General features: G+C 37.4%; 2 protein-coding genes across 4 annotated transcripts in view; one reads left to right on the top strand and one right to left on the bottom strand.

The window, feature by feature from the left end:
* Nucleotides 1–8574, top strand: part of LOC109107235 (metalloproteinase inhibitor 3-like) — a 90991-nt gene extending 82417 nt beyond the window's left edge. For 2 of the 3 annotated variants that reach the window (XM_042765853.1, XM_042765852.1), the window contains exons 4-5: nucleotides 7811–7929; nucleotides 8417–8574. In XM_042765853.1, coding sequence (XP_042621787.1) covers nucleotides 7811–7929; nucleotides 8417–8569 — 272 coding nt within the window. In that variant the 3' untranslated portion in view covers nucleotides 8570–8574. Of the gene's footprint in view, nucleotides 1–7810; nucleotides 7930–8377 lie in introns of all 3 variants that reach the window. The other variant, XM_042765855.1, reaches the window with a different exon arrangement.
* Nucleotides 1–12123, bottom strand: part of LOC109081043 (synapsin-2-like) — a 211337-nt gene that overhangs the window by 127056 nt on the left and 72158 nt on the right. The window lies entirely within an intron of this gene.

Genomic DNA, 12123 nt, shown 5'->3' with positions numbered 1-12123 from the left:
CCAAAGGCCATACGCCCTGGGCGAGGACGACCAGCTCCCCCCTCCGGTCTTTAGAGATCAATCCACCCCAACACCGTTCCACTCCCCAGAGATGGACACCGCGTGCATAGCTATCAATACGTAGACATCCATACGCTCCGGAACAAAACTTCTCGCTCTAAATCACTCTAGCACTGAAGGAAAAGTGTGGCACACCCATCCCACCAGTTTTCCCCTGGTGCTCCGGACTGTCTCAACGTTTCCTTCAGATGACCCATATCCTGAAGGCCAACGAGAGCCCCAGAGGGGTCCGTGCTAACATCACCGACTGGGTTAATACCCAATTCTTTGGCAGACGGAGACACTGAACGGGACTTCGGAGGCCTGATCAATAGGTGTGCAGCACAAACGCCTTGTGAGAAAACTATCTGGAAGTTTTATAATTGCGTGGGAAAAACAGTATGTCCAGCTATAGACAGGCTCTTAAAAACTGAGGGCAAAGCAGATCCACAATGCGTGGGGAAAGTAATACCACCAACACAATCCAAAGGTTTTAATTAGCACGTGCGGCTAAGATTTAACAATAAACCAGATTGCCACCCCCGAATAAAACTGGCGAAAAACCATATGACGAAGATGCAACATATCGCAATCGCTAGATTCTATAGTCATCTTACTTCAGCTTACATCCATCGCACCCAAAGATAAACTGCAGTGCGTTACAACTATAGAGCACACAGGAACGAGCTAATAAACTTAATCAAACTCAGCCACTCTAAACCACCCACATGTTTATATAGATCTGTACCCACCAAGTTACGAGAGTTGTATAACTGTACAGAAGAACTGCTCAATATTAACTCACATCGGTTTATCTTTGCTCGTTGCATGCGACGGCCCCCCCATGCCGCCTGCGCGCGCCGGACGGGGGTGGAGAGGACTCGCCCGCACGGCTACGCTGCGATCCCCGTACTGCCGCGGGCGCCCGCCTGGTCTGGGAGCGCGTGTCTGGTAGGGGTAGAGGCGCCACGACCCGCCGGTCCCTAGACTGGACTATAGCAAGTGGTAAACAGGTGTGGGCCGGCAGGAGCCGGCTGCAAGGGAGTCTCTGGACCTGCAATACCGGGGGCGTAACAGCAGTGCAACCGGGGAGCGACCACACCCGACCGCGCAGACACGATGACGCAGAGCGGGCAGGCCCTTACGTCGTAGCACGCTGAGGGAAAGACGAGCTCCGGGGAAAACACAGCGGGAAAGGGGCGAACAAGGGGGGGCGGTAGCCACAACACACTGAAGGGTGCGCAGCTAGAGGGCCTACACAGTCCGAAATATGGGTGCTCGTCGACCCACTCGAAACACTCTCTGCACTGGCTACCGAGGCGTTCGCTGGCGGTTACCAAATTCTACCTTATAACGCCCTGAATGGTTTAGCTCACTGTGTACCACTAACCTAGTACCTTCCCAATACCACCCCGCTAACATCCTCACAACCGCCCTAAGGTCACAAAATGCGGGCTTTTATACCTAGATACGCACGTCCGTCATGACGGTAGAGCTATTTTTTCTTTCCCAAATTTGGATTCCAAACATCCTGAACAATAGCCATTCCTGAAATAAAAACACTTCTCTTTGGCCAAGCATTCAAATGCATCTCATAATTTTGGACTGCAGTTATATCTGATCAAATGCACATTATTCTTTAGCTTGGGTTAAACTAATTAATTTTACTTCTCTGGAACAGCAGCTACGCCAATTATGTCTCTATTTCTTTCTCTGTTTTGCCACTAGGATTTACACAAGCTCCAGTCTGGATCCAGAACACCTGAGAAGAGATGATGCCCACCCGTCAGAGGACCTCAGATGATACCTTATACCCCTGAAACAACATGCAGAACTACCAAATTTTGCTATAGTTTGATTGATGCTCATAATAATTGCTGTTAAGTGTTTCATCGTCTGTTTGATTACGTCTTTTGTAATTTTTCCGTACATTTCTGCCATCCTGCACATAAGCATGAACAGCCACCACTGATACGCTACTACTAAATTGTAGAAATGCATTTCTGTGTAAGTTGCTTTGCAACAATTTGTATCAAAGCATTACTATAACTCAACATGAATGAATTCGTTAGGACTGTGGATGATACTGGCTTCAATGTGAACTTTCACTAGTATTTTCCTCAATTCCCCTAGATTAAGTATAAAGCAGAACGTAACAATAGTTTAACCATGGTATTTGTGTGGTTATACAAATGGTTTTATCAGAAAAAGAAAGTAATGTTAATTGCAAAAAACATCATTACTACACTTTTACTAGCCTATAATAAAACCATGGTTAATTTTTGTAAGGGTTGTTGGGGTCTCCTTGAAAAAATTGAAAGTGATGTGATATACAGCCAAGTATGGTGACCCATACTCAGAATTTGTGCTCTGCATTTAACCCATCCAAAGTGCACACACCCAGAGCAGTGGGCAGCCATTTATGCTACGGCACACGGGGAGCAGTTGGGGGTTTGGTGCCTTGCTCAAGGGCACCTCAGTCATTGTATTGCCGGCCCAAGATTCGAACCCACAACCTTAGGGTTAGGAGTCAAAGACTCTAACCATTAGGCCAAGACTTCCCCACTTCCCCAATGGTGCATATTACTTGCAGCGCCTTTCTGTATTTGGTTGTGGTGTGAGTATTTGCTGCACATGTATGGAGATAGAATTGTTGCTTGGTTCCAAATAAATTATGATCCACAGATAAACAAAAATTAAACCTATTTATTGACAAATAAATAGAATGAGATCCACAAATAAATCTTAAAGTTTCACAAACCTGAATTCAATTGATGAATAAATAAAACGAGATTTGCAAATAAAAAAAACATATTCACGCGTATATAAATGTCACAACCCCAACTTTGCCTGGCATTTATTTGTGAATCGCTTCCTGTGCATTTGTAGATAGTTGCAAGCATTTGTGACAAATACGTGGACTCCACCCACCGTCTACTCAAGCCAATCAGACAACGACTACAACGGCTACTGATGGAGATGGTTTTATAAATTTGCTGGTGCTTTTTCTATTTGCATGCGTTTTCCTAAGTTGCGGCGCGTTGAGCTCTCTCGGCCACCGTAGTAAGTGAGGTGTGGTTCATGAGCAGTGTTGCCAATTCCGTTTTTTTTTTTTCTTTTTTGTACTTTAACCCCCGGCGATTGGGCGCACCTGGCAACTCTGTTGGTGAGGTCAGATGGGCGGGAGATATAAGAGCTATATAAGATGCTACTTTTAGAGCTTTCTAGAGAGAGAATGAAAACTCTTTTTGGTCCACACCGTTAGTATATTGTTTAATCTTGTGCTGTGAGGATGAGTGTCCCGCTGTCTGCTGCTGTGACTCTAGGGCTGCTGCTGTTCTTCCTGTCTGCGGGACTGAACGAGCAGGTGGCCGAGGGCTGTACTTGTCTTCAAAGACACCCTCAACGGGTGTTCTGTGAGTCTGATATTGGTAAGTCAAACACATGCATCGCTAATTAAACCGGAACAGCTATAGATGCCGTATACAAATCTGTAGGTTGCATGCTGCTTTGAAATAAGAAACTACACATTAGCTTTTAAACACGGTTTAGGCTCCAGTGCAGGCGTTGCCACTGTATTTTTTTTTTTTTTTTTTTTTTTTTTTTTTTTTTTTTTTTTTGTTTTTTTTTTTTTTTTTTTTTTTTTTTTTTTTTTTTTTTTTTTTAAACGGTAGTATCTCATTGCGTTTCTTCCGTAAGTAATGTAGCTAGTAGTGGGACTGTCGCTAAAATGTTGGAACACTTGTGCATGCAAATTAACAGAGGTGGAAAGTAACGAATTACATTTACTCGCGTTACTGTAATTGAGTAGCTTTTTTGTGTACTTCTACTTTTTAAAGTAATTTTTTTTAAATCTGTAATTTTACTTTTACTTAAGTATATTTAGTTTGAAGTATTGTACTTCGCTACATTTTAAAACACACTAATTACTGAGTAAAAAAAAATCCCTCGCTGGAAACTACGTCAGTAAATAATGGGCAGGGGGCAAACTAACTAACATGGCGCTAAAATCACAAGAGAGATGCAGACGGACAAAACGGGCGTTAGTTTTGTGGTGAAGGCTGAGATGGAAACGAAACCTTGTTCTGAAGTTGAACTCGAAGGAAATGAAGTGAACCCCTGGCCATATTTATGCTCTATTATGCAGTGTAAGCTGTGCTTGCCTAGAGAGACCAAACTAGCAGCTAATAAAATCATCAACCCTTCGCAAGCATGTAGAGGTAAGCTAGATAATTGCATCGTTGCATTGGTGGTTAAAATGAAGCTTTGACATTTTTAGCAAGAGGTATTACACAAATTAGCCAAAAAGACAGTGGTGCGGAGTGTGCGATATATCGTTTGCGATAATATCATAATTGTTGTTTTAATGATGTGGGCGCGCATTTATAGTGCGTTCTTTCACTGTGTGATTCAGTCTTGTAAAATGCATTTAGAATGATGACAAAATTGAAGATTTAGGGGCAGAAGATTTACATATTTATATCATTTCATATAGTAAATCAAAATCACACAAAGAATGCCGGCTTTTTCATGATATAATTTTTTTTTTTTTTTTATTATTATTATTTTTTACAATAGGTCAGTAAACAAGTTAATTAAGAGACCTGCGTTTTATACACCATATTTCCTGTTTTTGCTCCATTTTTACAACAAAAAATAATTCCAAATACAGCCACCAAAGCAGTTTTGCGTCTCTGAGCAACATGACAGTGTTTCGTTCCTGAATGAATCAATCGTTTAAATGACTCGGTTCAATCGCAATGACTCACTTATTAACAGTGACTTGCTGACACATACTGGCCATTTTAATTTCACATTTAAAGTATCTTTTGTTTTTTTTTTTTTTTTTTTTTTTTCAATAATTAATTTCTTATAATTTCAAATGAGTATTCAAAATTTTCTGTCTTGTATATCAAAACATTATTCATGCATTTGTAACTGCAGGTTAAATCCATTCTTGTCCTGCATTAAACAGTGTGTAAATACATCTAAATGCCACTTCCAATGAAGCTTCTGCATTTCGTCTGCATTGAAAAGCTGAGTTTTGTTGATACTGATTTGCCTGGTAACAGCCCTGAATGGTTGATTTTGTTGAAAACAACTAGTTTGAGATTAATAGGCCTATCCCAGGGGTGTCAAACTTAGTTACTGGGAGGGGCGTAGCCCTGCAGCTAAATTTAGCCTGGTTCTAACCCTGCTCCAGCACACATATCATGTAGTTTTCAAATAAGCCTAAATGGTTAAATTAGCTGGATCAGGTGTGTTTAATTAGGGTAATATCTAAACTGTGCAGGACTGTGGCCCTCCAGGAACTGAGTTTGACACCCTTGGCCTGTCCCATTTTTGCTTCCCTCCCACTGTTAAAATGTAACTAAGTAACTTTTACTCTGAGTACATTTTAAATGAGCTACTTTTTACTTTTACTTGAGTAGATTTTTAGACCGGTACTTTTACTTGTACTTAAGAAAAATTTCATTAATGTAATGGTACTTTTACTTGAGTAGAATATTTTTGTACTTTCCACCTCTGGCTACTCGGATGTCATACACCGATCGGTCTGCGCAGCGCCGTTTCAAGTCGAACACTCCTACATCTCAGTTCGCACAGCACTTCGATACTACTTGTTATCTTGATATTTCAGCTGGTATCTTAACATGGGTTTATAGTATTCTGACAACCCTACAAACTCAGTATTACTTGCAGTAACTAGTATTGTAGCTAATTACTATTAGGGTTTAAGTAATACAGTCCATAAAACAGCTCATTAGCCTACTTGGTTACTTTTGACGCCTCAACCCCTACAATCCAATAATTCCTAAATTTATTTTCATAATTTTCGCAACTTGCACAGTCACATGAAGTCACCAGTGCATCAGGAAAGCTTAGAATATGGAAAAGCTTACATTCAGGGGACGGGAATATTGGCATTACACTGATTTTGTCAGGAGAAAAGCTGAAGTTGTGGCATTACTTTACTCTGGTATTACATGGCCTGCCCACCCACATCCCTCTGATCTGATATAAATTGTTAGTAAAATAAAAAAAAATCTGATCTTATGTTTTTCTTTACACAACTACAACTTATGCTGGGTGTGACGGAAAATAATGTAACTAGTAGTGTAACTAACTACTGTTGCCAGAATTTAAAAGTAATTACTTTTGAAAGGAGTAACGAGTAATAAGTAAAATTCTTGGTGTAACAAGCCCAAAACTGATGGAGAGTACTGTGATTGAACCCCTATAAAAAAAAAAAGCAATACACTTTATTTGTAGTTGGTAGGGTTTTTTTTTTTTTTTAATTGTAGCGTAAGACAATGTATAACATTTAATAATTTTTTTCCAGTAACATGAACTTTCCTTGTGTAGTGCCAAATTATTTAAAGGGATAGTTCACCCAAAAATTTAAATTCTGTCTAATCACCCACATGTCATTTAAAATCTTTCAGTATAATTTCAGATCTTTCCAAAGACTTTTTTTTTTTTTTTTTTTTTTTTTTTTTTTTTTTTTTTTTTTCTCCGTGTGGAATATATTGTGTTTTCCAATGGGCTCCAATGTTGTTTGCTTGCCCACATTCTTTCAAGTTCCTTTTGGGTTTAATCTGAAAACTTAAAATCTGAACGTTTTTGTTTCTGACATAGTAATCCAGAAACATTTTTAAAAATAAAAACACATTTGTCAGATCTGACTCTTTTACCAATTAGTGATTCGAGCGAAGGTCATTGGAAATGTGGCCAGCACTCTCCCCAACTTGGTTGCATTCAATATCAAAGTTATCACGGTGAGAAAATGTACCTGACACAATTTCAAATTCTACATTTACTAGTACAATCCTTTTATTTATTTTATTTTATTTTTATTTTTTTTAAATAACAAGGTGTTTTGTGTTTCTTTCCCTTTTTTTTTTTTTTATTTTTTTTAAAAAACAAGAGGGTTGTGTGTGTTTCTTTTCCCTTTTTTTTACGGTCATCTACTCAACGAAAACATCATGTGGCGCTCATCTGGAAAAAACGGCGAGTATCTGCTGTCAGGTAAAATCATTTACTATCTGAAGGCAGACTTTGAGTTGAAACTGAACACCCTAATTCCTGATGCTGATTGTGAACATCAGTTGGGGCTCTAATATACTTCACATGTTATGCCCTGATTTGCAGTCTGGATGAGTTTGTGCAAGTCAGAGCCAGTCTGCAGATTTTGGGCAGTCTGAGTTAACGTTTCAAAGAGAATCACAGTGAATTCAACTAGTAGTCTTCAGTTTTTTAGATTACATTGTTACATTGTTTTTTAGATTACGATTTTAGAGCACATTGTTTTCACTTATGCATGTCCTAACAACAAGACACATTTCTGTGTGTTTGGGATGAGTTCAGAGTCTGTTAGTTTGTGAACCTCAGTAGATTAGTGTATTATATCCAGTTTCTTTTTTTTTCTAACCATTTACAAAACCAGTGTTAGTGTATCTGTTTAGATTTTAAAAGTCTTAGTGTATTCCAGTCAGATCAATGAAGCCTAATGTTCCATTTTAGTAGCTCAAAAATCATTTAAGAACTCGATCACACCTTTCATAAGTGAACAGTAATTCTCCTCCGTGATGTCCTCCTCAAAGAAAAGACTGATATTATCCAGGACCTCAAACCTAAAAACACTAATGAATCTCAAAAGAACAAGAGGGTTCAGTAAGTGAGGACATCTCTAGGTACAAAAAAGTTGCATATACAGAAATACTTCAACTGTAAAAAAAATTTTAAATTATTTTTTTTTCTTTCACCTAAGGAAATATTGTGGATGGAGTGATGGTTTTTGGTTTATGTGACCTTGTGTGGCGTTGGGACCAACTCTCCTCCGTTCAAAAGGGGAACCTCAGCATGTATCAGAGAGGCTGTGTCTGTGAGGTAATAATCCAAATCATATGTTTACAATAATTAACCATAGTCTGAATTGAGTTCTGAGTTCAGTGCTGTCGAAATCCAGTGGTCTTAATTTTTGCCCAACTAAGGTTTTCTGCAATTGATTGTCAAAAAATGTACTCTAAACCCTGGGCTCAGATCATTTTCAGAAAGTTTTTGTAAAAGATTTCTAGGTTTAATGCATCACGAATTTGACAAGAACATCCCAGATGCCATAGAGGAAGTTCCTCTTGTGATTTAAACATTGCTTGGTAGAGAAGAACCTAAGCATGCAGACCTAAAAGACAAACAAGCTTCAAGTCTCCAGATCTTCCTAAACAAATGTGTTGCATTAGTATACTTGGGGTTTTGTAATTAATACTTGGAGCCTTTGCATTAGCCACCAACTGTTCTCAATGATATCTAGTTGTTGTTGTTGTTGTTGTTGCTGCAGTGAAACAGTTGTCGTTCTCTCAAACCGTGATCTCTACAGATTACATCCTGTACTGGAGCATCCTGTTTGACCAAGAAGCCTCAAAGAAAGTGTCTGATAGGAGTCAAAAATGCACTCAGTCTTGATTATGAAGACGCTCTTCAGGCTGTTTGCCTGCCATGCAGAGACGGCTCCTGCAAATGGCAAAAATGATTTTTTTTAAAAAAGCTCCTAAAAATGACTCCCTGAAGACCAAATGCATCTGCCAGTTTTGACATTTGTTCTTCAGAATGCTTAGAACATTCTTAAATGAATTTAAACATTTCACTGGAGCTTTGCAATGCAGTCAAATACATACAAAACTGTTTTCATGGAGATATGCCATTAACCATTAAATTGTTTGGCATGAAAAAGTGAGTATTTAATGGGAAATGTAAGCATTTATATCCAATGCATTCCAGTGCATTTGCAAAAACCGCAACGTTTAAGGTTCCTTTCCACAGAACCACAGCCACATCATACAACAGGAAATTATCAAGATGCAGAAAGCTGATAATGATTTAGAAGTTGTTAGTTATATTGAAACGCAGTGTATGTATGCTGCATAGAGGGGGCGCTACTGAGACCGATTAAGTCCACTGAATGACCGCAAATAAACTAATGGGTTCTTTTGGGGAAAAAATCTACTTCATTTAATTTGTGCTTTATTTCACTTAGTTTTCATGGCCTGTATATCACAAAATGGCGAACTGTTCTTTGCATATAAATAACCAAAATATCCTAATAATAGCCTATACGTTTTGTTTTTCCTGTGAAAAAAATCTGTTTACATTTATTCATTTAGCAGAAGTTTCATCCAAAGTGACTTAAAAATAACAAACACCACTAGCATCACAGCAAGAACTAAACCCTTATGAAAAGTTAGAACACTTCAGCTTGCTCATGCTTTGCCCTTATGCAAATAATACTCTTAGGAATATACTTGAGTGCAACCTTAATGTAATGCTTGGCTTACGTGCAGAGTCAATAAAACTGATTCAACGTTTTTATGTCCATGTGTTTGTCAAACCACCAAAGGCCTATAAGTCCCTATGAAATACTATGAGTTTTTCCAAGTGTTTCTGAAGAGAATGACTAATGGTTGACTATGGTTATTTTCAAACATAAACATGCATAAGTTTGCAAACATAAGTTTAGATATTAATATATGTGTGTATCTTATTCAGGGTGATAGTAGCACAAATACATGTACTTCATCTAGTCAATACATTTCTACAGGCACAGACAAAATAGTTTATTGCAGACATGTTTTGTATGTATAAAATTGTATGTATACATGTTTTCTATATATACATATTTATGTATATTTTTATTTTTCTATTCTTTTTATTTCATTTTAAAATTCATTTAAAAAAAGAGTAATAAAGAGAAGTACAATCAATACCTTATATTATAATCACATAAAAAATGGAACGAGCTTAAAAAAATATATGCTAACAATATTATACATAATATTTGAGTATTTTTTTAAGGCTTGGTTTTTAGGCTTGGACGTATACACTGAGCGTGAGACTTAAAGCGGTTTCAAAAACATTGTAATGTGTTCTTTTATATTACATGTAACACACCTTTAGGGAAAAATATTACATGTACCTTTTATCAATAAAACTCAAAATTACTTTATATTGTAATTATACATACCTCGGCGTCAGCTTTGTGGTTTCATATATGGTATATTATTAATTTGTTTTGTGATTCTTTTATGTTCATAATCATTAAAATACTGAGAAAAAAAAATAAACACATTTTAACAAATGTTCATGATTTTGTGTATTTATTATTTTTAGTATCTTTGACACTCTCCCGAGCAGCGTTTTAAACTCAGATAAGATAATGCCCTACTGAAAAAAAACGCGTGAATCTAAGATGTGGATACCTAAAAACCGGCATATGCTGGTTAGGTATGTTTTGATGCTGGGATGCTGGTTCTTTGCTGATTTATGACTGCCCTAGACACCCTGGTCCTTTGCCAGCACATGATCAGCAAAGACCAGCATAAACCAGCAAAGGGCCAGCATAAACCAGCAAAAGGACCAGCTTAAACCAGCAAAGGGCCAGCATAAACCAGCAAAAGGACCAGCTTAAACCAGCAAAGGATCAGCATAAACCAGCAAAGGACCAACATAAACCAGCACCCCAGCGTCAAAACATACTTAACCAGCATATGCTGTGCTTTTTTTTTTTCAAGGGTGTTGTAGAATAGAGCCTTCAGGCGACCGTAAATTTGACATTTTTAAATTATCCACCAAATTATCATCATTTTTGTATGTTAACAACGATGCCACCTCAGTAAATTAGTAAAATATTAAACTTAGTTATTGCCTACATAAAATATTTTAATATAAATAACTCTATGAAATAAACATTAAAGCAGAAATAATAAAGATGTAAACGGCATCTCTCATTCAAACTCGCTCTCTCCCACTCAGCTCGTCGGTTCTCCGCATTGGATTGTGGGAAATAGTGCTTCAGCGAGTGTACATCGGTTGTACACTCGAAATCAGAATTAATTGTGTGTAAAAAGTAGTGGACGAATGTAGGGAATAAAGTCGTTCACTCAGAATTCGGACATCACTACAAAATTGCTGAAACCCGATATGGTGCACTATATAGCGGATGGTTTCGGACACAGCTTTATTTATGTGCGTGATTGTAATTGCGGTGGCCGAGAGAGCTCTGCAAATTATGCAAATGAGAGAAAGAAAAAAAAAAACCAAAAATACCAGCAAATTAAGAAAATATCTTCATTAGTTTGACAACACATGCCCTGCAAAGACTCACAACACAACCAAATACAGAAAGGCGCTGCAAATACTCACAGACCACATCGAGAACCGCAACAAGTAACGAACCTGACCGGAACAAGCCTCAGTGAAAGGTGCGATTTTTATTTGTTTTAACATCTCAACCAGAGCCAATTGATTTTGCCAGAGCTATTAATAAAACAAATATGTTCACATTTTCTCATTTTATTTGTATTATCTTATTATTTTAATGAGTAAGTTAAAGCTAAATAATGTTTATTTAAAGTGTTTATTATTATTATTTTTTTATGTTATTTTTTTTTTTTTTATTATTATTATTATTTATTTATTTTTATTTTTTTAAAGCGTAATAATCTCAAAACTCGCGAATTTCAAAGTATGGCGTGGATGCAGATATATGGCTAAAACAAACAAAATGGATATTTGTCTAGTTTTTTATATTCTATTATATATATATATATATATATATAGATATATATATATATATATATATAAACCCACAACTAAAAGAGTGGAGGTCTCTAACTCTGACGCTTCCAATATTAATTCTGACACAGCAAAAGCAGCGGAATCTTCTAGGCTACATGAGGTAAGATATAAGTTTGTATTCCACTCTTTGTATAGCGTTAATTGTAAAAATATTTTAAATGAAGAAGAAATTATATATGCCATAAAAAATTGAAATGTAGAAAATATGGTATTTGGTATGTATAAAAAAAATCTGAGCTCGTGGTCTGCCGGTCCTGGCCCTTTGATCAATGATTGTGACAGATCTTGTTAAGAAACTTCCTAATGTTTTTCCAGCATGTGTGGTCACTCGGTCTCAGTCACGAAGGTTTCAAGATGGAGTTGATCTTTCAAATTCTTTCATGGCTGAGCAACCCGCGTCAGTAGAGTGCCAGTTGTCTGTTCCACTGGAAATGGTGTCTGAGCATGACCCTC

This window comes from Cyprinus carpio, chromosome A11 (assembly GCF_018340385.1).
Source record: "Cyprinus carpio isolate SPL01 chromosome A11, ASM1834038v1, whole genome shotgun sequence".
Lineage (NCBI taxonomy): Eukaryota > Metazoa > Chordata > Actinopteri > Cypriniformes > Cyprinidae > Cyprinus > Cyprinus carpio.
Note: the sequence above shows the minus strand (reverse complement) of the source record. Positions and strands in the feature narration are given on the sequence as shown.